This window comes from Colias eurytheme, chromosome 28, assembly GCF_061535395.1.
Source record: "Colias eurytheme isolate Ceu_HAF_F1 chromosome 28, ilColEury1 Martin Lab GWU primary, whole genome shotgun sequence".
Classification (NCBI taxonomy): domain Eukaryota; kingdom Metazoa; phylum Arthropoda; class Insecta; order Lepidoptera; family Pieridae; genus Colias; species Colias eurytheme.
Window position 1 is genome coordinate 964,602 of NC_143007.1, and position 27,625 is coordinate 992,226.

General features: G+C 34.0%; 1 protein-coding gene across 1 annotated transcript; it reads right to left on the minus strand.

Moving 5' to 3' along the window:
• Positions 1 to 5,061: 5,061 nt before the first annotated feature.
• On the minus strand, positions 5,062 to 27,401 carry LOC149896436 (uncharacterized). The gene is made up of 3 exons (XM_090117394.1): positions 26,663 to 27,401; positions 8,073 to 8,263; positions 5,062 to 5,625 (listed from the first exon to the last, which is right to left on the minus strand). The coding sequence occupies exons 1-3, from the start codon at positions 27,399 to 27,401 to the stop codon at positions 5,104 to 5,106; spliced, it is 1,452 nt and encodes a 483-aa protein (XP_089973520.1). The 3' UTR covers positions 5,062 to 5,103.
• Between the last annotated feature and the right edge of the window lie 224 nt (positions 27,402 to 27,625).

Here is a 27,625-nt window from a genome sequence, read left to right on the forward strand (position 1 = left end):
AATTAATATATAAGCCCCGCAAGTTGATATTGCGATTGGCGGCCAACTTGGTGACGTAGTCGACGTCGCCCCGTCCGAAATCGGTTCAGCCGTTCTCAAGTTATGCGCATACCAACACATTTTGGGATTCATTTTTATATTATAGATTTATAATTACATAACATTAATTGAAAAATATTTTCATATTTACACTTCAACAATATAACTGTTACGTACCTACTTAAGGGTGAAATCATTATTTTTTTTTTATAATCAGCATACAAAACTAGTTTTTTATAATGGTGCCGAAAGGAGAATGGCGAACTCCCATAGGACTTTGGGCCTGATCGTTACACTGATGATTTATGTGGGGTTAAATAGATAAAAATCTTATAAAAATATACAGATTCTATAATTATAACAATTAAAGATCTGTTCTATGGGATAGCAGAGATATTGAGCATGTAACGTCACTAAAATTGAGGTTAGGTTTGCTCGAGTTCAATGAATAGCTTTGTTTCTTTCTAAGTAGAGGTAAGTTTATATCCTATAATATACATTATTTAGATAAAGAGTGTAACAGAAGAACAGTTAGGTAATAGAGATATTGGATCGAACTTTTATTCTTTTAGAGTACCTACCAAACATAGAAATCTAAATAACAAGACACATAGAAGTGCTATAATGTCATAATTCGTATGAAAACCGCTGTCGCCAAAATCAACACATTCAAACCGAAAGCTAAACAGTACACACAAGTAAACTATGCCTTTTATTGGACAGCTTGATTTTAGTGAAAACTAACTTATCTATTAAATTAAGCTTTTGAATATGTATCCTAACGCACGAATTTACGGTTTATTTTAGAATAACATCCCTAAGTATATGAGACTTTTTGCTCCAATACGAACAAACGTGATAATAAGAATGGTCGACTGTGTCATTCATTGTTATTTCGATTACTATGGTGACACTCGTAATACTTGTAAATATTCTATAATTTTAAGGAAAAACGGCATTATTTCTAAAAAAATATATTTTCCGATGAAATATTATTCCTTTATAAGTATAATTACAACTTGTGGAAGAATTTCCGCAATGGGAATTGCTGAAACACACCATGTATACACTCATACGTCTCCAGAGCAACTGAACAGTGACGAATGCACTGGTGATGTGCAAATCACCTGAGTGGCGACAAGGTCACGCACGCTTACGACTTCTAGTGTCTTGTTATTTAGATTTCTATGCTACCAAAACATCATAGGTACATATCCATACTTACTAATACATATTATAAATGCGAAAGTAACTCTGTCTGTCTGTCTGTTACTCAATCACGCCTTAACTACTGAACCAATTTGCATGAAATTTGGTATGGAGATATTTTGATATCCGAGAAAGGACATAGGCTACTTTTTATCCCGGGAAATAGGATAGGTTTTATCCCGGAAATCCCACGGGAACGGGAACTATGCGGGTTTTTCTTTGACTGCGCGGGCGAAGCTGCGGGTGGAAAGCTAGTATAAAATAAAACACGTTTTTTCATAAATCGTTTATTCATCATTATCATCATAAACAATTAACATATCATCCAGAAACTGTGCTGGCGGCATTAAATCTGGTTGATACCCCAGCTAAGGTACCATATTATGGACATAACGTGACAGCAGCAACCTACAGTTCTTGTTCCTACTAAACAATTACAATAATAAACTGTTATTGCTTCCCTTCCTATGAGAGCCCTCACCCAGCAAGAATGACATAGGTATGTTGCTCTATTTCCAATCTGTAAAGAAATACTTTGTTAAAACACCTTTCATTTTTAATTTGAGATTTAAAAAGAAGATTATTGGCAACTTTTTACTTAAAATATTATCAAAACACTCAATAACTTACCTGACGACGTAATATCCACTCTGATATCACGTACTGCTCTAATTCTTTGATCGCGTTGAGAATCAGCCCCCCTAGTCAAGTGGTTTTATGTTAGCGTAGCGTTCAATAGAATAGACTACGAATGTATGAGATTGACGTAAGCTGTAGATAAACGAACAGAAAACCACTTGACTAGGGGGGCAGTTCTTAGTAAATGAAACCGTGTGCGCAATACAGAACGTCCACAATAAATGCATAGGTACACGTTGATGACCCAGAGTTAGTGTCATCTTCATGATTTTCAATCCTCAAAGAATAATTTGCAAGTTTCCAGCATGCATCACATATTATGTGATCAGAGTGAGTGATCTACAAATAAAGAATTAATATTACAATTGGACAAAAGAAAGTGAATCTTCTTTATATATAAAAATGAATCGCAAAATGTGTTGGTAAGCGCATAACTCGAGAACGGCTGAACCGATTTCGATAATTCTTTTTTTATTATATTCCTTGAAGTACGAGGATGGTTTTTATGTAGAGAAAACGTAAATATGTACCACGGGCGAAGCCGGGGCGGACCGCTAGTATATATATATTAATATACAAAAAATATAAATATCGTGTCACAATGTTTGTCCTCAATGGACTCCGATTATAATAAAATTCGCACACCATGTGGAGTTCGATCCAACTTGAGAGATAGGATAGTTTAAACATGTAGGTACCACGGGAGTAGCCGGGGTGGACCGCTAGTATATATATAAAACAATGTGTGTTTACGTTTTTGTTTGATTTCAATACCTAGTACTAAATATTTTAGATAATACTAATCCACTAACCGTAAGAGGAGCAGCACACCCTTGTATAATTGATATTATTGCGTTATCTTGTAACAAATGCATACGTATAGCATTGTTACGATTAGCATTAATGCCACAGTTGATGCAGTTCATATTTGTAAATGAAAAATCGGATGCAAAGTCGGTGTCCAGGTAGGGTAGCAGTAGTGAGTCGTAAAGGCAGGTAATCAAAGTCCGGTGTGCAAGCGTTGGTTGGTAGTAATAACAGAGATCGTCAGTGTCCGTAATACGTAGCGAAAGTCGATAAAGATCAAGAAAATAAGTTAACCACAAGCACAAAGTCGAATGTAACGTAGGTAACGAAAAACCTCAATCAAATGTCAAAAGTCAAACGACAAACATGACATTGTAATTAAAATTGAAGTGGCCAGCTACATTTCAGAAATATTTTTACAAAGTGCGGCCGCCATGAGTAAAAATGTATAGAATTACCTAAATAAATAGCGTGCTAAAAAGTTAAAAATAAAATATGTAACGCAGTTAACTTATATTTCTGATTCATAAAGCATTTGAATCCATACTAATATTATAAATGCGAAAGTAACTCTGTATGTCTGTCTGTTACTCAATCACGCCTTAACTACTGAACCAATTTGCATGAAATTTGGTATATATTTATACCAAATACTATATATTACTCCTGACAGCACTGACAATCTCTGCTTGATAAGACCGGTAGTCATAGAAATCTAAATAACAATGCCGTTAGTGAACACATTATCTTTTTTTTCAAACATTTGTTTTCCCATAGAATCAGAAGTCAATATTTTACCAAGAATTATTAAAAATAACATAATGAATTTTAAATAACTATATTATGATTTCTGTAAGGCCTTACTTATGTTAGGCCCAGTTTCGCCATTCTCCTTTAAACAGCCGTCTCGCTATCACTACATAGTATAAAACAAAGTCGCTTTCTCTGTCAGTATGTCCCCTTATGTCCCCTAAGTATGTCCTTAAGTCCCTTTGTTGATGGACCATCTATAGGTATCACAGAGACATGTCAATCATGATAAAGTTTTTCGTATATGTTGTGTGGTGTGTAGGGTAATCGATTGAAGATAATAATAATTAAACGCAAAATCATCAATGCAGATCTATATTCAACAATAAAATATGTAAGAAGACTGACAATTTCATTAACATCACAAGCATAGGTAATTCAATCACTAAAAATAATTTGATTCAGAGACAATTAACGAAAACGCAGACCAGACGAATGTGATTATTATGGATATGGAACAATCCATACTAATATTATAAATGTGAAAGTAACTCTGTCTGTCCGTTACTCAATCACGCCTAAACTACAGAACCAATCTTCATGAAATTTGGTATGGAGATATTTTGATACCCGAGAAAGGACATAGGCTACTTTTTATCCCGGGAAAATGACGCAATCCCGGAAATAATATGAAAGGTGCTCTATTACATATTATATTGGTGAGGATTGGTCGCTGGCTCGCTGCCGATGCCAAGGTCCCTGCTTTTTAGTTTTATTTTCGATTCCCTGTTGTATTTGATGATTGAGCGGAGAAAAAGGTCGCGCGTACGAGGACTGTTTAGTTTAACAAGTATGGATCGAGGGCGTTGGCTTTCCTTATGCATCTTAGCAATACGGGCACAGTAATGGATATCGTTATCATCTAACGAATATTGGACTGTGCGAGCAAGTTGCGCAATCATGTTTGGAATATTTTCGTTTTTAAATTCAGGAACACATTGAATTTTTAGATTGCTGGCCCGACTAAGCTGGTCAAATTGGTTTAGACGAGAACTTAAATCTTGGACAGAGGAGCGAAGTGAAGTATTATCTGCAACCAAACTTTCTAATGTGTTAAACTTTGTCTGATATTCCGTCTTTATATCTTCATACTGCTGATTTATGAATGAAAGTGAGGTTCTAAACTCCTCCATATCCTTTCTTATCTCACTCAATTGGTTACCTATTTATTCTTCTATATAATTATGCTAAACATATTTAAGTTCTTCACGAATTAGAATCCTGAGAGCATCGGTTGATATATTCGCGGATTCTGGCGATGAAGCAGACGCCAAGGTTCGCGTTGGAGCTAGGCTTCGCTCGCTGAGTAACGTTGCTTGTTGTAGATGTAGAAAGCGGCGATCGGAAAGGAGTTTCAGAATTGTTTCAGTAATAGTTTTTTTTGGAAGTCTAGAAAGAAACTGAGTTTTTAGAATAAGTAATGCAAATGTTCCAAAGTTTTATAATTTAAATATAAATATACGAATATAAAAATATAGTTGTCGATTTTAATTTCTGACCTCAAGTCATAGTTTATTTTGTAGGGCTTCTAAATGCAGGAGTCTGAGAGCAGAGAGACTCCTAGTAGGTAGTTGAGTGACTGAAAAGAGAGGTAGGTAGCTAAGGCTTATTGTTTCCGATGTTATTGTCTCCGATGTTATTGTCTCCCTTGTTATTGTTTCCTTTGTTATTGTTTCCGACGTTATTGTTTCCGCTGTTATTGTCTCCGATGTTATTGTTTCCGCTGTTTATGTTTCCGGTGTTAAAGTCTCCGCCGTTATTGTCTCCGATGTTATTGTTTCCGCTGTTTTTGTTTCCGGTGTTATAGTCTCCGTCGTTATTGTCTCCCTTGTTATTGTTTCCTTTGTTTTTGTTTCCGATGTTATTGTTTCCGATGTTATTGTCTCCCTTGTTATAGTCTCCGCTGTTTTCGTTTCCGATGTTATTGTTTCCGCTGTTTTTGTTTCCGGTGTTATTGTTTCCGTCGTTATTGTTTCCGTTGTTATTGTCTCCGTTGTTATTGTTTCCGTTGTTATTGATTCCGTTGTTATTGATTCCGTTGTTATTAAAGTTTACTAACCGTAATCCGTTATTATTTCCTGAATCTTCCACACCAGGATTGCATTGAGTAGCGTCGCATCGCTGAAAATAAAGAAAAATTGTATTAATTAAATGGTCATTGATAATATGCAGGGTTTGTTTCTTTATCCCATTTATTTCTAGTAAAAAAAAGAGTAAAAATACGGTCTAGATTCAGCTACTAATTCTTTCAATACCTACTTGTCAAAAACAATCGACAGGCGATAAAAATAGTAATTTTTATAATATTAATATGACCATTCAGACCTGAAGTTCTGTAGAATTATTGATTGCTTTGAAGATGCACTGAAACTACAAGAGGACCTTGATAAGTTAGCCTTATGGTGCTGTAGGAATGGTATGGAATTGAACACTGAAAAATGTTTTTCCATCCGCTATGCTAGAAAGTCTAAAACTATTCCTTTCAAATATCACATAAACAATATGGAAATCCAGGAGAATTCTGTTACTAAAGACTTGGGTGTGCTATTTGACAGTAAACTAACTTTTGTTAATCACCTTGAATATGTTACGAATCGTGCTTCAAAGATGTTGGGTTTTATTGTAAGAAATTCTAAAGGATTTCATAACTCCAAAACTAAGATTATGTTATACAACAGTCTCGTACGTAGTATTCTTGAATATTGCTCGGTTGTCTGGAGACCACATTACGCGACTCACGTTTTAAGACTGGAACGCATACAAAAGAAATTCTTATGGCACCTGAGTTACTCCAGCAGGTTATCTCATAAAAGGCTCACCTCTTACCAAAGGCGCTTGTCGCATTTTGACATTTCATCCCTCGAAAATCGTTACATATTTTCAGATATTGTTTTTGTAGCCAAAATTTTTCAGAATAAAATTGATTGTCCGCAATTGTTAAATAAATTTAATCTCAGAGTTCCTTCTAGATACCCGCGCAATAAAATTACACCTTTGGTTCCTCCTCTGCGTAGGACCGTTTTTGGCCGAAATTCCCCCGTCTGTAGATTAAGTAAACTAGTCAATGAGTATGCCAATTGTATTGATATTTTTCACGACAACTGTCATAGAATACGTAAATATTTCAAAGATTTGTCTTGATTTGGTTTGTATTCTTTTCCTTTTGTGACGTGACTTGACTCAAACGTAATTATAAGATATTATTATTTTTTTTTCCATGTTGTGTTGTCCTATAATTGTTTGTCACAATTGTCAAAATTTTTTATTGTAACTTGTACCTATATAATAAGTATTGTTGTGACAAGTGTTGGATGACCTCAATAAATAAAATAAAATAAAATAAATAAAAATTCATCAATTTCTAAAACGAGCTATTATAAGCTTTAATTAAGCTTTTGAGTTATGCTTATCTAATATATAAAATTCTCGTGTCACAGTTTTCGTTGTCATACTCCTCCGAAACGGCTGGACCGATTCTCATGAAATTTTCTGTGCATATGGGGTAAGTCTGAGAATCGGCCAATTCTCTGTTATAATTTTACGCTCTATAATAAGATAAACTCATGAAATTATTGTATAGGTACTCACTGATCTATACTAATATTATAAAGAGGAAAAGTTTGTAAGTATGTATGTAAGTATGTATGTATGTATGGTTTTCACGCAAAAACTACTGGACCGATTTCAAAAATTCTTTCACCATTAGAAAGCTGCATCTTTACTGAGCAACATAGGCTATATTGCATTTTCAAAAAAATTAGAGATCCTTACCAAAAATGCAATAATGTAACCCAAGGTGTAAAAAAATCCTCAATAAAACTTCTGTCATCGCGTGCGCTGCGGAATCTATTGAAGATAGAACAAAAAAATGTTCTACAGTATTATAGAATGGATCAATATCTACAAGAAAGTCCGCGATACCATATGTCCATCTTCAGTAGTTATGTTACTACAACAACTTTTTTACGTTTTCAAAGTAAATAGAAGTGCCGACAGTAATCAAACCATGTTATCCATACACATATATTAATCCTTATCCCATTAAATGATGTTTTATTATAGACTGTTTCAATACCAGCAAAATACTTTTTAAATGAAAAGAATTGGATATTCCATTCAAAAGATATAACGAATTTAAAAGTGTCAATCTACAGAAAATAGTAGGTATACTGTTCGAGCAGGCCGTAGTGCGGGGGTCATGGAGGAATTCTACCAATATGCGTCTTGACGGAACACAGTGGGGTTTTGGTCGGTAGGAATCCGACATAACCCACGGCCCCTCCCCTGGAGGCCGTGGGTATCTATGAAAGTTTTCCCCACTAAAACAAAAAAAAAAAAAGGCCGTAGTGCGGGACGGGGTAAAGGTGATTTTCATGTCCGACCTATAGTAGACTTTTCACTGTAAAGATATCGCTATCTATGCGGGTGAAACCGCAGGGCATTGCTAGTCCTTGATAAATGGACAAAATTTGAATTAAATCTTTACCTTATAAATGGGTCAAATCGAGTCTAAAGGATTTGGATACATAAAAACATACAGGTAAAGCATAAGCGTGTTAAAAACTTACCTGTGTCTCAAAAGAAAACAACGTATTCACTGGACAGTCAGACGCTTGATCCTGCTTCCGTCCTTGCACACAAGAATAGAACTTGGAGCAGTCATATTCATGAGGTAGGAGGTACTGCCTGCCATCCATAGGGCATTCTACACTCGGGTGAGCGTAGGCGAGCCCTACGATGCCCAGTAACAAGAACATTACTGAAAAATAATTAATATAGTTAAAAAAGAGCGTTTGTGCCGAGTACATGTGTCAGAAGTGAAACTTCTTTGGGGAGATTCAAAGTCGTCACCTTACTCCATATAAAATAAAAAATAATTTCTTTATTTGTTTCAAAAAAAAATAAAATATAGTGTGTGAAGTCCCATGTCCCCTTGTGGGGTAAGGGGCAGATGCATTATATATCTGTTTCACTGATCGATATTCTTTAGGGACAAGTAGGCCTTCTGTGTCCTAACAGACCGAGATATTTTTTTTTCTACGTCTCCACCGGGAATCGAACCCAGGAGTAGCCAGGACCTCTCGGTGCTACGGTCACGCGTCAACCACTGTACCAAGGAGGCGGTCAGCCGTCGCCTTATTCCATGTCGTGACGGTATTGCCATGACGCGACCTTAAAATTTTACTCTCAACGCACGGTCTAAAGAAGTTTCATCACTTCAATAAATATTTCAGGACATTTTCCCTAAGGATCCGAACCCATACTAAACTTTCGGAAATGGAAACCAAATGGCTGATAAACATACATGTATATTTTTTTTTTATATTACACAGAGCAGACAGGAAGAAAAGTAGTTTGTAGTGTAGAGTCATGTAGAGTTGAAATTTAGAATTGTTAGCAGTTTAAAGATAAGTAAGTATACGTCTTGATTATATTATGTACTAGATTTCCGCCCGCGGCTTCGCCCGCATTTTCAAAGGAAAACCCGCATAGTTCCCGTTCCCGTGGGATTTCCGGGATAAAACCTATCCTATGTGTTAATCCAAGTTACCCTCTATATGTGTGCTAAATTTCATTGTAATCGGTTCAGTAGTTTTTACGTGAAAGAGTAACAAACATCCATACATCCATACATCCATACAAACTTTCGCCTTTATAATAGTATTAAGATAATAGTATTTAAAGATGTACCTACTTGAAATCTATACTATATTATAAAGCTGAAGAGTTTGTTTGTTTCAGCGCGCTAATCTCAGGAACTACATTTCCGATTAAAAAAATCTGTCGGTGTTAGATAGCCCATTTATCGAGGACGGCTATAGGCTGTATATCATCACGCTAAGACTAACAGGAGCGGAGCCACGCGGGTGAAACCGCGGAGCGCAGCTAGTATGAAATATGGACTACAGAACTTTACGCGTGAGGGATTAGGATTAAGTAATAAAAAAATCAATGACGCAGAGCTTTAATTTGAGATTTAAAAGCTCTCTCTACATTATTCTGTACAAGCTTTCCACCCACGGCTTCGCCCGCGCAGTCAAAAAAAACCCGCATTGTTCCCGTTCCCGTGGGATTTTCGGGATAAAATCTATCCTATGTCTATGGTATGTGTATATAGATTTAAAATTTTATTTTTTTTTTATTTTTCTGTGATTTTATGTACCGTCAAATGTGGCTACTTGACCTTTACTTGGCAACTTGACCACACCTTCCGTTTAACAACAAAATATCAAATTTTGTAGAATTGAAAGCAAATTGACCTAACGTATCGATGTTGGTAGGTTTTTAAAATATTAATTGGCAACATATTTTAATTTTAAAGCGGTAACGCTGTTGGTTCTCGCAATATAACGTATCGAAGTGTGACTGTGACTAAGGATCTTTTGCCGGTGTCAGTATTATTATGTTTGTAGAGCTTAAACTGCACATCTCAGGTGAGTACAGTTTTGATATGTTGTGTAATAAACCCTAGAGATTGATTTTACAGTGGGAACTATCCAACTTTAGGCTCATCTGTCGAAATATTTGCTTGGGCATTGATGCCTCAGGTTAGGTCAAGTTGCCATTGACCGCTGCGTGGCAACTTGACCTACGCCTAGGGTTGACACAAAAAATAACGTGACTGCATTTTTTCCTTTTTTTATCTGTTTCGAGTTTTGCATAGTAAAATCAATAAATTTGCTGCAAATTTCGGACAATCCAGATACTTATACTCTCTTTGATGACAACGATTTAGCATATTTCTAATGAAAAATAAATGTTTCCTTACCTATTAATAAATACCTATAAGTATTAAGTAATATACATATACATATGTATTAAATTTAGTTTAATAAATAAATAGTTCATTAAAATTTGTGTCTTGTTTGTGACAACCCTATCCGACATGTAATGCTTTGTATGAAATCATTACAAATCCCGTGGCAACTTGACCAGGTAGCCAGAGCCTAACAGTTTATTGTAAAGCTTCGGGCTGCAATATTTAAAAAGTCGAAGAATTAAAAAGTAATAGCAACTTAGCCTAAAACAAGAATGTTAAGCATCTACCTATGAAAACTGATGTGCAAGGTCAAGATACCACATCAGTGTCAACTTGACCTGTATTACGTTTATTTGTAAATAATGTTAGATTCAATATATTTTAAAGAAATACCTAGTAAAAGTGAATGATGAAATCATTCATGACATGAACAAATCATAAAATGTTAATAAAAGTTTAATATAAATAAGTTAGCTAAGAAAAAGTAAAAAAATGTGGTCAAGTAGCCACATTTGACCGGTATGTTTCATTGATTTTTATTTGTGACATGTCAATTTTAAATTTTATTTTTTATATTTTATGATTGTGAGGTTAATTTTATTGTGATTTTTGTGTATTGTTTTTAAAATGGGTCTTTGTTACTCTTAAATAGAGAATTTATTATTATTATTATAATTTAATAAAATAATAAATAAAATGGATACTCACTATACATAGTCATTTTTTGTCAATAAACACACTATTTAATACTTAACAAAATTTTCAACTGCGGAAAACAAACAAAACGCTATTATATATTCTTAACTATAGATAATACATACAAGATAAGTTCAAATTTTATCAATATATCGATAATACTAAACAGTAAATAACAACCCCATTACTAAATGGAAATTTACAAAATTTGATTAGATTTTTGGTACTTATTCTTAACTAGCTTTCCACCCGCAGCTTCGCCCGCGCAGTCAAAGAAAAACCCGTATAGTTCCCGTTCCCGTGGGATTTCCGGAATAAAACCTATCCTATTTCCCGGGATAAAAAGTAGCCTATGTCCATTCTCGGGTATCAACATATCTCTATACCAAATTTCATGCAAATTTGTTAAGTAGTTAAGGCGTGATTGAGTAACAGACAGACAGACAGAGTTACTGCATCAATCCATACTTAATACACGGACTTTTCTGTAGACCTTTTCAATGTGTACAATACTTAGAACATTATTTTGATAAAACTCGTAGGGGTCATAGTATAAAGCAGACAGAAACATATACAGAAAAGTCCGTGATGGTATATCTCTTATGGATAAGCCACAATAACTTTTTTTTTGTCATTTACTTTTTACGACAAATAATGGCTAATTTTCGAAGCGATTTCAACTAATACATCATTAACCCTTAACCAATTAAATACCTTGAATACATTATTCATTTAATATAGATCTATATGGCCCTTTACACCGTATGATTTAAGTGAATATTTTCGAAGATATTACAGATTTAAAAATTGCGGGACGTAGTGTTTGCGGCGGTACCGGCCGGCCGCCATTGCACCCGTGCGAAGCCGGGGCGGGTCGCTAGTATAATATATTATCTGTTTTAGACAAAGCAGACGAAAGCGTGGGCGGAAAGCTAGTGTATAAGATGCAAAATTTATGTTAAATTTTAACAGGTTTTCTTGTAGGCTCTCTGTAAAAACTGTTTGTACAAAACGATGGTATTATACCTACATTCATCTGTATTATTATGAAGATTATTATTTATTAATTATATGATTTCAAAAGGACACTTTGAGTGTACCTATTATGTTTACTAATACATCTACACTAATTCTTATATATAAAAATGAATCGCAAAATGTGTTGGTAAGCGCATAACTCGAGAACGGCTGAACCGATTTCGATAATTCTTTTTTTATTATATTCCTTGAAGTACGAGGATGGTTCTTATGTAGAGAAAACGTAAACATGTACCACGGGCGAAGCCGGGGCGGACCGCTAGTATTATAAAGAGGAAAACTTTGTTTGTTTGTTTGATTGTAATGAATAGGCTCATAAACTACTGGACCGATTTTAAAAATTCTTTCACCATTCGAAAGCTACATTATCCACGAGTAACATAGGCTAGGTTTTATCCCGGAAATCCCACGGGAACAGGAACTATGCGGGTTTTTCTTTGAAAACGCGGGCGAAGCCGCGGGCGGAAAGCTAGTAATATCATAAAGAGGTAAAGTAAACTTTGTAGGTAGGTATTTTTGTATTTTATAAGGTAGGTAATCTCCAGAAGTAGGTACCTACAGAATTACAGATACGATTATGAAAATTGTTTTCCTAACTTAAAGATACACTATTTACTAGTGACAAAGGCTATGTCATGTTATCACAGATTTGAAAAATCTTTCAGTGTTAGATAGCCCATTTACCTATCGCGGAAGGCTATCCTATCCTATCCTATTCCTATTTTTTTACTAATATTATAAATGCGAAAGTTTCTGTATTGTATGAAACCTGTTAAGAATTATTTTTATTTTATAGTGATGTCCTTTCTGTACCACGCTTACATTTCAGTTTTTAGTTTCACCTACATTGTGGTAACAAGTATATGTACTGCGTATTAAAGATAATAAGACAACAATAAGAGATTGCAATCTATAACAATAAATATAAAAATCTAAAACAAATATTAATTAGATAAGATATATTATAATAGTAACTACATAAAGGAAATTGGAAAGATATAATATTTTTATACTTATCTATACTTCTATACTAATTGATTATCTATTATTAATAATTATTATCTATATTTATCTATTTCCATAATACACGGGTACCACCAGAAGGACAGTACCCGGATCTTTGGAAGGCTTACGTGGGGACACGGATCCAACACGCAGAGGCCCTTTCGAGAATTTTAATGTGTTATGGGACACCAGCCGCAGCCTGCCCATGGCTGCACTATAGAGATACAGCCCTAGGCAGTCCGCGGCCGATGTAGGACTATTGCAGGGTATGGAAATTTAATAATTGGGCTATGGATTGGGATGCTAAATGGACTGGTATTGGGGACTATGGCAAACTATGGCACCTGCCTTTCTACTAAAAGAAAGTAAAAATATGTTGGCAGGTGGTGACTCGCCCTCTCACTGTATGGGCCCCCGAAATAAGTCGCTGCAAAAGTGCGACAAGGGGGCAACTGCGACAAGGGGGCAACTATTATCTATATTTATCTATTATTATTATCTATACTAAATTATAAAGCTGAAGAGTTTGTTTGTTTGAAAGCGTTAATCTCGGGAACTACTGGTCCGATTTGAAAAATTATTTCGGTGTTAGATAGCCCATATATCGAGGAAGGCTAGGCTATATATATCATCACGCCCAACAGGAGCGGAGCCACGCGGGTGAAACTGCGGGGTGCAGCTAGTATAAAGCTGAAGAGTTTGTTTGTTCGCGCTTATCTCAGGAACTACTGAACCGATTTCAAAAATTCTTTCACCGTTGGATATGTACAAGATCCATAAGTTTTAAAAGTTGTATATGTACCATGGACGTAGCCGGAGCGGACCGCTAGTACATATTTATTAACTACCTACTTTCAATCTACGAATTACAATCAGCTTAAAAATAAAATATCTGAACAAAGAATTTATCGATTGAAATATTTGTTATTAAATACCAATAAATACTATAATAATAATTAATATATAAGCCCCGCAAGTTGATATTGCGATTGGCGGCCAACTTGGTGACGTAGTCGACGTCGCCCCGTCAGTACGGTTTGCTTAATAAACATTGATTTTTTACATACCAACCTGGTTTTATTTATAACTAGCGGTCCGCCCCGGCTTCGCCCGTGGTACATTTTTACTTTTTCTCTACATAAAAACCATCCTCGTACTTCAAGGAATATAATAAAAAAAGAATTATCGAAATCGGTTCAGCCGTTCTCGAGTTATGCGCTTACCAACACATTTTGCGATTCATTTTTATACATTGTACTAGCGGTCCGCCCCGGCTTCGCCCGTGGTACATATTTACGTTTTCTCTACATAAAAACCATCCTCGTACTTCAAGGAATATAATAAAAAAAGAATTATCGAAATCGGTTCAGCCGTTCTCAAGTTATGCGCATACCAACACATTTTGGGATTCATTTTTATATTATAGATTTATAATTACATAACATTAATTGAAAAATATTTTCATATTTACACTTCAACAATATAACTGTTACGTACTTAAGGGTGAAATCATTATTTTTTTTTATAATCAGCATACAAAACTAGTTTTTTATAATGGTGCCGAAAGGAGAATGGCGAACTCCCATAGGACTTTGGGCCTGATCGTTACACTGATGATTTATGTGGGGTTAAATAGATAAAAATCTTATAAAAATATACAGATTCTATAATTATAACAATTAAAGATCTGTTCTATGGGATAGCAGAGATATTGAGCATGTAACGTCACTAAAATTGAGGTTAGGTTTGCTCGAGTTCAATGAATAGCTTTGTTTCTTTCTAAGTAGAGGTAAGTTTATATCCTATAATATACATTATTTAGATAAAGAGTGTAACAGAAGAACAGTTAGGTAATAGAGATATTGGATCGAACTTTTATTCTTTTAGAGTACCTATACTCCATTGAAATGTTACATTTTTTAGGCCTAACCTTGCAGTTTTTAGAGGACGCAATTTTATGTTTTTGATGTGGGGGGTTAGTGAGTAGCTAAAACCAAGTTTGTGGGGTTGCCACCCTTGTCCCACGGCCGCCATCTTGAAAATAGCGGTTGAAATGGTTTTTACGATATATCTCTTAAACTATTTATCTGATAAAAAAAATTGTTAGAATTATTTGTTGCAAATTAAATTTTCTACAACTTTTGTCCAGGAACTTTTTGTCGTAGAACTATAAATAAAAAAGTTATAAGCGAAAACGTTCAGAAATTAGAGCTTTATATATTTTTCAATAAAACTTTTTTTTATCATTTTACGAAGAAATGATATCAGACCATTTTTGTAGATTGATTTTCGAGGAACAACTTTTATATACAACATTTTTTCATTACGTCAATAGCTAAGGTTTTACAGCGCTCTGAAGTGAGTACTATTTTTCAGTACTCCTAACTATACATATAATGGCTATTGGCTCTTTTCCCAGACTCCAGAACAATGGAAGCACACTGCAGAACATTTCAGCCCTGCTTTTCGACGTAAAAAAAACGCGCTTCCAGACTTCAAGTCAGTTCAGTCAATAATTAATTATTAATAATATTGCAAAATTAATTATTAATTATTAAAAATATTAAAAACAATTACTGATGACAAATTATTATTAGTACACACATAATATATGTATACTGTATAGTTAAGAGTACTGAAAAATAGTACTCACTTCGGAGCGCTGTAAAATCTTAGCTATTTACTTAATGAAAAAATGTTGTATATAAAAGTTGTTCCTCAAAAAATTATCTACAATAATGGTCTGATATCATTTCTTCGTAAAATGATAAAAAAAGTTTTATTGAAAAATATAAATACAGTGGAATCCGTTTATAATGACATCGAAGGGAATCGACAAACACGTCATAATAAGCGGACGTCATACAAAGCGTTATGTGAAATGAAAAATCTGTTTTATGTAAATATGTATGTATTTAAGTATTTTAATACAGAAACATAGTATACTTGCATATGTATAGGTACATATTAAATCAAAATCAAAATTGCACGTAATCAGCCGATTATTAGAATAACACATACATGGGCGTAGCCACGGTGGGGCAGGGTGGGGCACTTGCCCCACCCTGGCTCTGACCTGGAAGGTACCTAACCAAATCTAAAAAACGTAATTATCTAGGTACTGACTACAAAACTTAATATCCGTTAAAAAATTCTCACTCGAAAGTTGTCAGTGGACACAAAAAAAAAGCGATCTAAACAAAAAGCTTGCGCTTCTATGTTACATGATTTAAACCACTTTTGGTGCCAGAAAAAGTAGTGTAGTACTGTTACCCCATTCAAAGCTGTTTTTATTTAGCCAAATTCGCACTAAATTTCACATCCAATTTACTTTTGTTTTAGGATAAGTTACTGACCATAAAAGCACAAAATGCTGACAGATCCAGGTGGAGCTACGCTCGCAATCTTACATAAAAGTTTTTGGCCGATATCTCGGAAACTATCCATTTTAAGGCAAAAAATATTGGGAATTTTTTGTAGGTAGTAAAATTTTACATCCTTGTAAACTTTTGTAAACTTTTTGTAAAAATTTCCGTTTACGATTTATGGCCTATTTAATGAGCCGGTTAATCAATAATCATCTTTAACAAGTAACTCTTTAAATATTGGATTAATCAATGAAATGCATAGGCATTAATATATTATACATATGAATTATCTATTTATTAAGATTACTTTATTTGAAACTTTTTTTTCTAATGCATTTTGAGTTATTTAACGTTTGGCGATAAATAGTAAATTTCAAGGTACCTATGTATGTTTCCTACACTTCGTATATATTTCGAACAACTAAATAATATTGAGTAGTTATTTTATATTCGGATGCAAGAATAAAATAAAGGAAAATATTTAAAAAAATGTATTAAAAATTTTCTATAAGTTAAAAAAAATCAAAAATTTTGCCGTTTCGGAACGGTGAAAATCCACTTGCATTGGAAATTTCTTCTTCGTTTTTATTACATCCGTAAAAAACTTTAGGCCTGCCACGTCACCCGCCGAGCGGCGGCATTTCTACATTATACGTGGAACAACTCAAAAAATATGGGCACTAGAAAAAAAAATTCAAACAAAACTTGTAGAGAATAAAGTGACCTAAAAACTATGTACATACATGCATTTTATTCATTAATCCAATATTTTAACGATCAACCGGTTCATCAAATAAGCCATAAACCGTAAATAGTAAGTTTTACAAAAAAATTTACATGGTATAAAATATGCGAAATTTTACTTTCTACAAAAAAGTCTAAGCAACTTTTGGCCTAAAGTGGATAGTTTTCGAGATATCGGTCAAAAACTATAAGATTGCGAGCAAAGCTCCACCTGGATCTGTCTGCATTTTGTGTTTTTATGGTCAATAAGTGACCATTAACCCGAAAACAAACATGAAATCGGAAGTGCAAGGCTTTGCTTTATTTACTGAGTTATTTAAAATGGTTTATTTTTCTATTTACATAGACCTATATTTTATGGTAAAAAGGAATCATATTATTGTATTAGACAGATAAACTATATAATATAGGGATGAAATTTGCAACATAAACGGCTGTAGGTATCTTTTGTTTGTTTTGATTTATTCATTATTATTTCAGCTTGATACCGCCTGCACGTGTTCTTAAAAAAAAGGTATTTTTAGACGGACAGACGCACAACAAAGTCTACCTATCGGTTTGTCTGTCAACACACTTTTTCTCAGGAACGCGTAGAGTTATTAAGCTGAAATTTATATCGAATACTCAAGTCTACGGTCTCTTAAAGCTGTGAAAAAATCAAACTTATAAGCCAACGCAATCAAAAGATACAGCCATTTTATGCTGCAAATTATCGCAAATTTCGACATTCGCAAGGGAATCAAAACCTACATTCACAGCTAGATCTGTGCCTACATTGTACTTCCCGTGAACACAGAGTCTTGAAATTTGGTTAAAAGCAATGTCTTATAGCACAGATAAAGGCAAAATTGCTAAAACATACATATTTTTAGAGTTACAACATAATAAAAAGTAGGTTTGTTCGGAGCCCCTCCGACTCGCACTTGGCCGGTTTTTTTTTGCCCCACCCTGTGCCCATGGCTAGCTACGCCCATGAACACATACAAGTGTATTTTTTCTATAAGTACACTGTAATTGCACGCCTCATAAGCGAAGCGTTGAGGTGGGTACTACTGTCACTTCGCGCAAAACATCTGATTTTTCAAACTTAAAATGTCTTTATGTATCATACATTGCACTTGTAAGATAATACATACACACACATATTAAGAAAAAACACTATTTTTAACGTTCATGATATTTTTGATGTCATTTTTGTTATTTAAACTAGTTAAAAAATAGTTTAAAAAAGTTCTGTCTTGGACGTCCGTGTGTCTGTATGTGCGGATCCTTTTTCTTGTTAACACGATAGCGACTGAAATACTTTACTAATCGAGTCTTTTTTTTTCTCTTACGCTTGAGTATGCTCAGGAATAGAACCCTTTCATTTTTCAGGGTCTGATTCGATGTGGTTTAATTGTTATTAAATAAACAAAAATAATAATTAATAAATATTTATTAAAAAAAATTATGAGGCGTGCACTTTTGGATTTTCCAAATTATTTTTGTCTGCTATTGTTTTTTCATTTTATTGTAAAAACAGTCTCTAATACTTTCGTGTATAGATAGATATGGTCAAATTATCATTTTCAATATTGTTGTTAACAAATCGTGATAATGAATTCACTTCGGTCATTATAACCAGACATGATTTATTAAAAATGGGTCATAATAAGCGGCATGTCACTGTAAGGGAAGTCAATATATCCGACTTTTTATAAATAATTTTATATGAAAACCAAACTTCGTAGTGCAATTACGTCATAATAACCGGTTGGTCAATATAAGCGGAGTCATAATAAACGGATTCTACTGTATCTCTAATTTCTGAACATTTTCACTTATAACTTTTTTATTTATAGTTCTACGACAAAAAGTTACTGGACCAAAGTTGTAGAGAATTTAATTTGCAACAAACAATGTTAACAATTTTTTTTATCAAATAAATAGTTAAAGAGATAAATCGTAAAAACCATATCAACCGCTATTTTCAAGATGGCGGCCGTGGGACAAGGGTGGCGACCCCACAAACTTGGTGATAGCTTCACACTGAACCCCCCTACATATCAAAAAAATAAAATTGCGTCCTCTAAAAAATGCAACCCCAAATGTAACTTTTCAATGGAATACTACCAAACATAGAAATCTAAATAACAAGACACATAGAAGTGCTATAATGTCATAATTCGTATGAAAACCGCTGTCGCCAAAATCAACACATTCAAACCGAAAGCTAAACAGTACACACAAGTAAACTATGCCTTTTATTGGACAGCTTGATTTTAGTGAAAACTAACTTATCTATTAAATTAAGCTTTTGAATATGTATCCTAACGCACCAATTTACGGTTTATTTTAGAATAACATCCCTAAGTATATGAGACTTTTTGCTCCAATACGAACAAACGTGATAATAAGAATGGTCGACTGTGTCATTCATTGTTATTTCGATTACTATGGTGACACTCGTAATACTTGTAAATATTCTATAATTTTAAGGAAAAACGGCATTATTTCTAAAAAAATATATTTTCCGATGAAATATTATTCCTTTATAAGTATAATTACAACTTGTGGAAGAATTTCCGCAATGGGAATTGCTGAAACACACCATGTATACACTCATACGTCTCCACTCTCCAGAGCAACTGAACAGTGACGAATGCACTGGTGATGTGCAAATCACCTGAGTGGCGACAAGGTCACGCACGCTTACGACTTCTAGTGTCTTGTTATTTAGATTTCTATGCTACCAAAACATCATAGGTACATATCCATACTTACTAATACATATTATAAATGCGAAAGTAACTCTGTCTGTCTGTTACTCAATCACGCCTTAACTACTGAACCAATTTGCATGAAATTTGGTATGGAGATATTTTGATATCCGAGAAAGGACATAGGCTACTTTTTATCCCGGGAAATAGGATAGGTTTTATCCCGGAAATCCCACGGGAACGGGAACTATGCGGGTTTTTCTTTGACTGCGCGGGCGAAGCTGCGGGTGGAAAGCTAGTATAAAATAAAACACGTTTTTCATAAATCGTTTATTCATCATAAACAATTAACATATCATCCAGAAACTGTGCTGGTGGCATTAAATCTGGTTGATACCCCAGCTAAGGTACCATATTATGGACATAACGTGACAGCAGCAACCTACAGTTCTTGTTCCTACTAAACAATTACAATAATAAACTGTTATTGCTTCCCTTCCTATGAGAGCCCTCACCCAGCAAGAATGACATAGATATGTTGCTCTATTTCCAATCTGTAAAGAAATACTTTGTTAAAACACCTTTCATTTTTAATTTGAGATTTAAAAAGAAGATTATTGGCAACTTTTTACTTAAAATATTATCAAAACACTCAATAACTTACCTGACGAGGTAATATCCACTCTAATATCACTTACTGCTCTAATTCTTTGATCGCGTTGAGAATCAGTTCTTAGTAAATGAAACCGTGTGCGCAATACAGAACGTCTACAATAAATGCATAGGTACACGTTGATGACCCAGAGTTAGTGTCATCTTCATGATTTTCAATCCTCAAAGAATCATTTGCAAGTTTCCAGCATGCATCACATATTATGTGATCAGAGTGAGTGATCTACAAATAAAGAATTAATATTACAATTGGACAAAAGAAAGTGAATCTTCTTTTATATATAAAAATGAATCGCAAAATGTGTTGGTAAGCGCATAACTCGAGAACGGCTGAACCGATTTCGATAATTCTTTTTTTATTATATTCCTTGAAGTACGAGGATGGTTTTTATGTAGAGAAAACGTAAATATGTACCACGGGCGAAGCCGGGGCGGACCGCTAGTATATATATATTAATATACAAAAAATATAAATATCGTGTCACAATGTTTGTCCTCAATGGACTCCGATTATAATAAAATTCGCACACCATGCGGAGTTCGATCCAACTTGAGAGATAGGATAGTTTAAACATGTAGGTACCACGGGTGAAGCCGGGGTGGACCGCTAGTATATATATAAAACAATGTGTGTTTACGTTTTTGTTTGATTTCAATAGCTAGTACTAAATACCTTAGATAATACTAATCCACTAACCGTTAGAGGAGCAGCACACCCTTGTATAATTGATATTATTGCGTTATCTTGTAACAAATGCATACGTGGAGCAGCACACCCTTGTATAATTGATATTATTGCGTTATCTTGTAACAAATGCATACGTATAGCATTGTTACGATTAGCATTAATACCACAGTTGATGCAGTTCATATTTGTAAATGAAAAATCGGATGCAAAGTCGGTGTCCAGGTAGGGTAGCAGTAGTGAGTCGTAAAGGCAGGTAATCAAAGTCCGGTGTGCAAGCGTTGGTTGGTAGTAATAACAGAGATCGTCAGTGTATCCGTAATACGTAGCGAAAGTCGATAAAGATCAAGAAAATAAGTTAACCACAAGCACAAAGTCGAATGTAACGCAGGTAACGAAAAACCTCAATCAAATGTCAAAAGTCAAACGACAAACATGCCATTGTAATTAAAATTGAAGCGGCCAGCTACATTTCAGAAATATTTTTACAAAGTGCGGCCGCCATGCGTAAAAATGTATAGAATTACCTAAATAAATAGCGTGCTAAAAAGTTAAAAATAAAATATGTAACGCAGTTAACTTATATTTCTGATTCATAAAGCATTTGAATTTTATATAAAACTAAAAATGAAAATAAATATTCATTCGTTTTAATTGATATATCGAAAATTTTACTCCTGACAGCACTGACAATCTCTGCTTGATAAGACCGGTAGTCATAGAAATCTAAATAACAATGCCGTTAGTGAACACATTATCTTTTTTTCAAACATATTTTGTTTTCCCATAGAATCAGAAGTCAATGTTTTACCTAGAATTATTAAAAACTAGCGGTCCGCCCCGGCTTCGCCCGTGGTATATATTTACGTTTTCTCTACATAAGAACTAAGATAAGAACCATCCTCGTACTTCAAGGAATATAATAAAAAAAGAATTATCGAAATCGGTTCAGCCGTTCTCGAGTTATGCGCTTACCAACACATTTTGCGATTCATTTTTATATATAAGAAGAAGATAACATAATGAATTTTAAATAACTATATTATGATTTCTGTAAGGCCTTACTTATGTTAGGCAGCCGTCTCGCTATCACTACATAGTATAAAACAAAGTCGCTTTCTCTGTCAATATGTCCCTATGTCCCTATGTCCCTTTGTTGATCTGGACCATCTATAGGTATCACAGAGACATGTCAATCATGATAAAGTTTTTCGTATATGTTGTGTGGTGAGTAGGGTAATCGATTGAAGATAATAATAATTAAACGCAAAATCATCAATGCAGATATATATTCAACAATAAAATATGTAAGAAGACTGACAATTTCATTTTATTTTATTTTTATTTTTTTATTTTTATTTTATTTGCAACACAAACACATATAACAATAATATAGGTACAATACTTATTACACTTTAAACCTTAATGACTAATTGTTATTGCAATAACATGTGTTGACTACTAGACTATAAATTACAATCGCTTACACATAAATAAAGAGTTATCAATATACTAACTAATAGATAATAGGTAATTTAAAATGGGAAATGTTTTAAAACTACAAGAGACAAATTTCTAATCTATTGAAGGACTTGCGACAGCATAGTAAGGTTGTCAAATAGGCATTTCCGAAATCTAGTAGGTTTACTCCCGATAATGTCAAGATCTGGTATTATCTCGCACAACTTATTGTAATTTGTGCAGATTCTGTTTAGAGTGCTATAATATGCTCTTTGGGTGCGGTGGACTGGTAATGTGAAAGTTCGATTATTTCGATTACTTCTAAGTGGTATATGAAAGGAGATTTGGGAAAGAGCTGCAGTGGACAGTTGACCACATATAATTTTATTTAGAAATATTAATTCCAATATTTTTCGACGATCTGACAGTTTTACTTGTTTAAAATAAGATAATCTTTCCTCATAAGTGACATATCACACTAGCGGATTGCGAGCGGTTTCAAAGCGGAGCGGGTGCGCAACGAATACGTTGCGGGCGCGCAACGAACACGCCGCGGTTGCGCAGCGAATTCGTTGCGGACGCGTCATTTTGTATACTCTCGCACAAAAGCCAGCCCTTCCGCCTTGCCTAACTTCCATTCAATATTTCCATCGTTTCTGTAGCACTCAATTTTTTAACCGTACTGTGGAAATGCACTTACTTAACAGTTAACTAAAGATGTAATAACAACTGGAGTTGTTAAAAAAAGGTGCTATAAAATTGAATTACTAGGACTTTTAGAATGTACCATACATTCCAAAAGTATGTAACGACTGACCAGTATAATCTCTCCCATAGCAACGTATGTTATAAAGAGATTTTGTGAACCTAATTATGAGCAAAGTGATAGTGAGTTGCTGGTTGCTTGATAAAATTTTCTATTCACTGCTATTTATCTAATAATAAGATAGCCCTGTTTTAGTTAAGGAGCTTTAACATTTATTTCACTAATGAACTTTCTTAATGAGCAATTAAGTTATCTGATTGCATTTCGACCAAGATTTAATAGATAAAACAATACCCTAAACATTAACATGTTATGAAACTCGTAAAAAATAATGATCTCATAATTATTATACTATCACAAGTTATAAGTAACAACCAGCACGGATTCCATTTTGTTAATGAGTGTACATGACTGCGACGTAAACGTTGCGCATCTGCCACGCGTCCGCAACGAATTCGCTGCGCAACCGCAACGTATTCGTTGCGCACCCGCTCCGCTTTGAAACCGCTCGCAATCCGCTAGTGTGATATGTCACTAAGTATGAAGCATTTTGTTAAGATGAAACCGATATGAAAGTATTCTCATAAATTTGATTTGAATTTTTTCTATATTTTTTATATGAATCAAATAAAAGGGGGACCAAATCATACTTGCATATTCCAATTTGCTACGAATGAGAGAGTTAAAAAGACAAATATAAGATTTAGGATTCCGGAAACCCTTACATGAACGTAAAATAAACCCTAGTAATCTGTTACATGATTTATAAATATGTGTATAATGTTCCAAAAATGAGAGTTTGCTATCAAGGATAATTCCTAAATCACGTACGTTTGACTTCCATATCAGATTTTTAGCATTTATAGAGTAATTATATTTTATTTTTACTGTCGTACTACCAAATTCCATAACATAGCATTTGTCTACATTAAGAAACATATCATTTGTATCACACCAATCTTTTAATTTATTCAAATCATTTTGCAGTTCAATGCAGTCATTTATAGTGAAAATTTTTCTAAATATTTTTAAATCATCAGCATAAAGTAAACAATTTGATGAGAAATTATTGCACAAATCATTTATAAAAATCACAAATAATAAAGGGCCCAGATTTGAGCCCTGAGGAACACCCGATAATACAGATATAGGACGAGAATAACTTCCAAGTATTCTAACTATCTGAGATCTATTTAATATATATGAAGAGAGCCAGCGCAGCAAATTACCGCGGATTCCTTCGCAGAATAGTTTACCAAGTAGTCGCCTATGATTAACCTTATCGAAGGCTTTCCTAAAGTCTGTATATATAGAATGGACTTGTACTTGACTATTTAACGCCCCATGAATAAAATTTGTATATTCTAAAAGATTCGTCGTTGTAGATTTTTGTTTCACAAAGCCGTGTTGTTTCGTGCTAATAGCCGGTTTAATAAAAAAGAATAAATGATCATACACTAAAGCCTCTAATATTTTTGAAAAACATGAAAGAATGCTAATTGGTCTATAATTTTCACAGTTAGTTACATCACCATCCTTATGCACAGGTACTACGTGAGCAGTTTTCCAGATAGTCGGAAATTTGCCTTGATTTATTGAGAGGTTATAAATAATGTAAAGAGGTTCAACAAGACCTTGCATGCACTCCTTTATAAATAAAGGGGATATACGGTCAGGACCTGGACCCTTATTAATATCGACATTTTTAAGATGTTGTTTTATGCTTTGTTTATCTATTTGAATATTGTGCAATGTAAAATTAGACCTATCGACACTATCAACTTCTAGTATGTGATTACCTGATGAGTCTTTTTCCCAGACAGATGAAAAGAACTCTGCGAACATATTACTTATTTCAATATCTGTACGTGCTGAACGATTACCCAGAGTAAGCGTGGGAGGAACGGACGAAGCGCGTTTTTTGTTTTTAATGTAAGACCAAAAAAGTTTTGTAGATTGGGGTAAAGATTCTTCTATTGATTTCTTATAGTTACGTTCACATGTTCTGATAAGGCGTTTTGCTCGCTTGCGTAAAAGAGAAAAAGTATCATAGTCCCGTGGATTACCGAATATTCTAAATTTTGTGTGATATTTTTCTTTTTCTCTCAGACATTTCTTAAGGGCGTTACTGAACCAAACAGGAGTTTGTGCGTTTCCGTGAACATTGCATCTTTTATAAGGTGTATTATTTTTAATTACAATATAAAGTAGCTCATAAAATTTATTTACATATTCGTCCACATCGATAAAACCTTTAAATTCATTATTCCAATTTATATTATTCAAAAATTTCTTGCATTCTGTAAAATTTCACTTTCTAAAATTAAAAGAATCAGATATCTTGTAATTAGACTTACGTTTTTTAGGTGTAGAAATATATACCTTAAAAGGAGGATGATGTCTATCTTCGTTTATTAAAGGATCTACATTTTCTGTTTTTAATCCCATAATATTCGTAAGGAAAAGATCAAGTACTCTATTATTTACGTTAACTATTTTGTTTAATTGATGTAAGCTGCCTATAGACATTATATCAACAAGAGCCTTAGCCTTATGAGATAGAGATCCTTGCATAAAATTTAAATCGTGACTCCAGTCTATTTCTGGAATATTAAAATCACCAATAATTATAACCTGCTTATCATTTTCAGTGAGTACCTGTGTACATGTTTCAAAATAGTGTTCATAGATTTGCTTAGGTACATCAGGTGGGAGATAAACTAAACCAATAATTATTTCAGTAACATTACCTATTCTAAGAGATAGCCAAATGTCCTCTGCAGAGCTCTCCCAGGTCTGGTGACGCACAGCGGGTATCTCTTTTTTAACCGCTATTAAAACCCCACCGCCGTCCACCTTTCTACATTGTGACGTATAGCGATCTCTACGGAAGACGGTATACCTATTGTCAAACAACTCACTATCGCAAATACCTTCATTTAGATTTGTTTCACAAAAGCATATAACATCATAGTTCTCTATTAAAATTTGAGAGAGAATCTCGTTAGTTTTACTTCTTATTCTATTTACGTTTTGATAGTATATTAAAAGATCCATTACTAATTTAAATAGTTAAAACAATACTTAAATACCGATCAGAGTAACATTGATAAAAAAAAATATACATATATAATTAATTACGCAATTTATCAAGTGATTGTGTATTTTTAACATAAATGACACCAGAGTTATCATTTTTTCGTAAATATATCTTAGAATATTTAACCCAAGCATATTTGAATCCACATTCTTTTTTAAACGCACGAGTTTCTGCATATAACAACTTCTGTTCTGGAGACAAATGTTCGTTTACATAGACTCTTGAGGATTCGCCTACGATGCCAAGTAGTGAAGAACATAATAAGTCTTGGGGATGTGTATTATTATATCTTTTAACAGCAGATATAAGATTGTCTCTATGGCGCGGTGAAGGTAGAGTAACTATGATATTGCGAGGTCTAGTAGACTTGCTATCCATTTTTGCAACGCGGCGGCAAGAAACAATGTCAGAATCATTTATAGATACGGATACTGTTTGACACAATTTTGTAAAAATTTTTACTAAATTTTCATTTTTGCGCTCCGGAACTGATTGAATTTCGATATTTTGACTGCGTGTTAGTTTATCAGAATCATTTATTTTCTTTTTGAGAAAAGCTACTTCATTTTGCATTTCAATGACACCCAATTCTAGAGTATGAATAGACTTATTTATGTTCTTTATAGATGTCTTAAGCTCCAATTGTTCATTTTGCAGCAAATCTGTAGTTGCAGTAAAATCTTGTTTCAAACGTTCAATCTCTCCAAATATTTCCTTTCTCAAAACATCCTGTAAGCTTTCGCGTAATTCCCGTATTTTAATATCCAATGTATTATTTAAAATTTCTTGAATGCGGTTGAAAGACATAGATTCAGTATTAATAGGACTTTGGAATTCATCAGTTATTTGTATATTTTTATTCGGTGGAGAAACAGAGCATGCCGCGTCTGACTGTCCAGACATGCAAGGAGAACATAACCATTTAGATCTAGGCTGATCTTGCCCAATTTTTACGCAATCTGCATGATATTGATGACTGCAAGAACTGCATTTTATTCTTTTTTGAGTAACGAGTATGCTTATTTTACATTTAGAGCATAATACCATCTTGGCGTGAAAGTTAATAATTTATGGGGTATATTCAATTAAATATGCAATCAGATGATGAAAACAGAATTTAAATTTAA